General features: G+C 35.5%; 1 protein-coding gene across 2 annotated transcripts; it reads right to left on the reverse strand.

The window, feature by feature from the left end:
- Positions 1-1,470: 1,470 nt before the first annotated feature.
- On the reverse strand, positions 1,471-4,577 carry LOC124821943 (EPIDERMAL PATTERNING FACTOR-like protein 5). Of its 2 annotated transcripts, none has more exons than XM_088092253.1 (3): positions 4,198-4,577; positions 3,361-3,404; positions 1,471-1,944 (listed from the first exon to the last, which is right to left on the reverse strand). In XM_088092253.1, exons 1-3 carry the CDS (start codon positions 4,382-4,384, stop codon positions 1,696-1,698), a joined length of 480 nt encoding a protein of 159 aa, XP_087948379.1. In that variant the 5' UTR covers positions 4,385-4,577; the 3' UTR covers positions 1,471-1,695. The 2 variants fall into 2 exon arrangements, with proteins under 2 accessions (XP_087948379.1, XP_047149838.2); XM_047293882.2 differs by having other exon boundaries at positions 3,544-4,341.
- Positions 4,578-4,921: the final 344 nt, after the last annotated feature.

Consider the following 4,921-nt stretch of genomic DNA (forward strand, 5'->3'; position numbering starts at 1 on the left):
GTTTAAAAAAAAGCAGAATAAAAGCTTCCATAAATGACTAAAAACCCATTCCAACGAATACACGACGTTTTACGTGAATGGGTATTTTGGAAAGCAAAAATGTTAAATGACAAAATAAACGATCCAGAGAGACAGATGACCCCTTACATTCTCGGGATGGAAAAATGTGGAATGACAAAAAAACAATAAAAGAAAGAATAAGTGTCAAAAGATGAATAGTGAGTATTTCTGGACTTTTCACATTACTTCTTTGTGATTTATATATGTATCAAACTTCCATAGCTTCATTTTTCTGCTTCTTGATCGGACTAGCTACTACTTTGAACTTCATGATTTCCATAAAGAAATTAGTCAAAAATAAAATATACACTGTATGATTTAGAATTTATTTTTAGATTCAAAAGTTATAGATTATAGGATCTAAAATATATAAATTTTATATTTAAAACACTTAAAATGAATTGCAAAAAATTTGTAATAACCTTCTAAATTGAGAAAGAGGCAAATGCAAATGAAAACAAGGAGACAAAACAAGAGCCTAAGGATATATAAATTTAAAAGTTGTAAAATCGTTCCTCCAGTGGTTGGATAGATTTAAACTGAGATCAATAAGTTTAATAATTTTTGTCTGAATTATCAAATTTGTAGAATCGGTGAAATTTAACGAACACTCCTAATTTTTAATATTAAAATTATCTACTTTCATGTAAATTATTTTTATAATGAGAAGCATGTCCTACCTTCCAAATTTTGACCTGTCCTTTGCTTGTAACTTCATCTTTCACTTCATTTACTTTTAGAATCATTCATTGCTCTCGTCTCTCCAGATTTCAGTGCTTCACCTAAAATATTTGTGGTCAATCTCAGAAAAAAGAAAGAAAATCTATTGTTTCTTGATTTATAAATACAGCACAAGAAAACAAAAATAGTTCTCGTAGTTGCCAACATGGCTTTTTCTTCAACTTATACTTTTAAATGATCAATGTCTTAATATGTGGACAAAACTATATTTATAATGAATTTTTACTTATTACTTGTGAAAAGTATGAAACCCACATCATGGTAATAACAGAATCTGTGTTAATGATATCGTGTCAAGGTTCTTGTCTGCAGACAAATGGTTGCACGTGAAGTTTTTGAATTCATATATTCCATTCAGAAACCTCTGTGTTTTGTTGTTACTTTTACATCAATCTGTTGTTGAAGCACCAAACATCTCCATTAGTGTCATTATTACTTAAAATGAAAATGTATTTATCATACAAATGAATCCAAGAAGGTGAAAACTAGAAGAAACTCCAAAGAGCAGACAACAGTACTTGTTTCAGATTCAGACCACATCACATTCTGCCAACCTAAAACGAACTGACACTGCCAAATGGGCCTCTTGACTGAACCACTCTTCACAGATTCCCTCAATTAATGCATTAAACAATTCATAAAAGAAAAGAAAATCTATAGAGCTAAATGTAACATCATTATTGTTAATAACATTAATCAGTGTGAAGATATTATATATTTCACATCAAATCAAGTTCTGTACTCTGTTTCCATATCCAATATCCACCACAAGCTAAAGCTAACGTAACTCATCAAACTAAGAACTGCGAGTCTTTTATAGTCAATAAAATCAACTATGTATTAGACCCAACCAAAATACACCATACTCAGAAAATATGTTATATTATATTTTATTCATGGCATGTACAACTTGTTCCCACACTTGCATCTCCATGCCTCCGGGTAGTACTCGGCGGTCACCGGCGTACCCGGCGGCACCGGCACGTGAACCGGTTTGCATGGTGTACATTTGCCACACTTCGAGGTGCAACGCGGCGGCGATGAACCAGGCCCACCCAGAAGCCTTCTTCTGGGCCAGCTCATTGATAAGACATCTTTTTTACCTCCAGACACCCAGCTTTCTCCAATCTTCCCATTATTTTCCTGCCCAACATGCACAATTAAGTAATTAATCAATACTATTTTAAGACAATTATAATAGTCATCGCCTTTATTTTCATTCAAGAACATTAGGTTTCAACACTGTTGAGAAATTTAACGAAAACAATGCAAATTAATGAGTAAAAATGATTTAAATATGGGATCTCTACAACATTATTCAACAAGAAATTCTATAAACTTTCATTTTAAACTATTCAAAATATTACTTTTAAAGAGTAAAAATATAAATGTTAGTCTAAGTTTAATATTAAATAAAATAAATATTTTTATAAATTTATCATTTTGAAATTTTAAGTTGAGTTATGAAGAAAAGACACGTATTATTATTTGATTGTGATAGATAATATGTAGAAGAGGAGGGTGACATGCACCATTATGACCATGATTCGGCCATAATATACAACTGTGGTTGCGTTTTAGCGGTGAAAGTGCTGAGCATTGTACACTGTACGCGCACGTTACCCAGACTTGTGTATGTGGCTACGAGGAAACAAACACGACAGCTAATTTCCCTGTCTCGTTCTAACGTGCGCGGGTGGTGCTGCGCCTAACATGATTGGATAATATATATATATATATATATGGGTCAGAGCAGAAGTATTCAGCAACAGCCGCAAATACATTTCCTGTGTTTCATCAACCCCATGTTGAAACAGCGCACAGTTTATTAACTATAAACGTGCATTTTCCACGAGCCGCTCGATTTTATCGAACGGTCGTGATGGACGAAGGTTGAATCGGTTGAGCGCAGGGGATTTTATCCGGCGCAACGACGATGGAAGCAGTGGGGAGGCAGATGGTACCACCACAACGTGAGTTTCGTAATCACGGTGGAGTCCATGCATCTGACGGCTCACATTGAAGTGGGTCCCGTGACACCCCTGCAACTGTTTTGGCGCATGTTAGCCACTATCAGTTTTTTCCAGCAGTGTCTCTCTGTAACTTTGGAGACTGTCACCATCCAAACCTTGTTCCAGTTAGTTGCAGATCACACTCTCCCACATCCGCAACCACAACCATATACTCAATTCAATTCTCCTCTCCAAAAATCACATCCCTTTTCAATTATCACTAAATTAGTTGCAGATTCTTGTCTGCAATCTTCTTTTTCCAGCTCAAAACACTCTAATTTAGTTTCTTTTACACCAATTAAAAAATGTCGCATATAATAAATGCATTACTCTTTTAACTACAGATAAAAGACTGATGAAAAAAAAATGACTTTTACAGTGGTAATGTTAGAACTAGACCTAGGAAAAGTTAATTAGATAATGGGGTAATCTTAATTAGATGGTACATACGATAAGTGAAGGTAAGTTAATTAAGGTGAAGGGAGAATAATAGTAAGAAAAGTTAAAGTGTGTGTATGGACAACGAATGTAGAGGACCAGTCTATACCTGAAAATCTGTGTTCGCTTTGGTGAACATGGGACACTTAGTATCTGCAGTGGAGAAAGGACGAATTGAAAGAAGATGTTAATTATAAATTTATGATGGCACGGGGTTAGATAGAATTAGAAACGGTGAAAAATTTATAGAGGAAATGTCAGAGTAATTATTAAGTGTGGAAGAATTGCATACCTAAACATGGAATGGTGGAGGCAGTGGTAATTCTACTGCTGAAGATCAGTGTGAAAATTAAGAGCACGAAAAAGGAGAAACTAGAAAGACGGGTTCTGTTCACAAGGGGAGGGGTTTTTCTCTTCCTCTCCATGAACAAGAACAAATTTCCTTCACTACAACACTAACACTAGGATGCTTGCAGATATATGACACAAACAAGCTATATCTCACGCTCTCACTCTCAGTCTCACTCAGTCTATGACCCTATCAAGAGTAGTGTATGAAGCTAGGAGCAAATAGTAGGGTTTGCAACCCAAGGGTTGCACGTTCCATGCAAATAAGAGCTAAACAAATACCTAACACTTAGCCCATTTGTCTCAAATGGACAAAGTCATAATCTTTTGTGCTTTTCAACTCTCTCACACCACTTTTATTTTGTCTCAGTGAGAGCAGTGTGCAATAAAGGTGCAGGGAGAGGAGGTAGAGAGAGTGGAAAATTTGGAAGGACTGTGGTAGTGGTACGGCTTATCTGATGAGGTGTGTGTTGTGGCAGAGAGGTATGTGTGTGTTTGTGTTTGTGTGAGTGTGTGCACAGTACTTATTAGAGAGGTTAAAAAGAAAGGAAGAAAAACAAAGGTGAATCTATGCAGATCATCACTTCCTAAGCTTTACCATGTTTAGGTCTCGGATTCTCTTGCAGGCTTTCTCCACTGTCTTTCAACGATTCCCAAACCCAGAAAAGCAAAAGCAACACCAACTCTCTCCACTCTGATATATGCCTCCTGCTCTCACCTTCCCTCTGCTTTTTCTCTGCCTTTTCTCCTTCTGTATATAGTTTTTCTTCTCTAAACAGAAACATGGGCTACCCTCTTCAATTTAACCAGCTTCGCTTTTTAACTGCTCCTTCCATGCTCTTTTCTACCGTCATTTCATTAATTCATTAATGCTTCTCCTTTTCACATGTAATGTCAACATACTATAAATAATTGCTGCTGCAGTTTGGTATTTGGATACATGATAACCACCAATCCCTTTCTTAAACGACACAGATTATCTCTAACCACAAATGGATTTGCATGGTTCTCTGGTTTCTGAGACATTATTAAATGGTTTTATATTTGCAAAATAAATAGGAGACACATAATTGAGGGAATTTAAAAGATTTTAATTAAGAGTTGGATAAAGTGGAGCTTCAATTTTCAACCCCCGTTGAGTTATGCAAAGTTTTGGAATATCTTGGTACTTGCATTAAAGATTGATTATGTAGTTAATAATTGAGATAAATACAATATTTTGGTTCACCACGGTTCTTGTGGGACTTTTTGGGAATGGAAAAAAGTAGAAGATGTTGAAAATGTCTTACATATCTGGTTGTATTAATATGCTGTGGCAGCTA

Source organism: Vigna umbellata, chromosome 1, assembly GCF_029865625.1.
Source record: "Vigna umbellata cultivar VRB3 chromosome 1, Vumbellata_1.0, whole genome shotgun sequence".
In the NCBI taxonomy this organism is placed as follows: Eukaryota; Viridiplantae; Streptophyta; class Magnoliopsida; order Fabales; family Fabaceae; genus Vigna; species Vigna umbellata.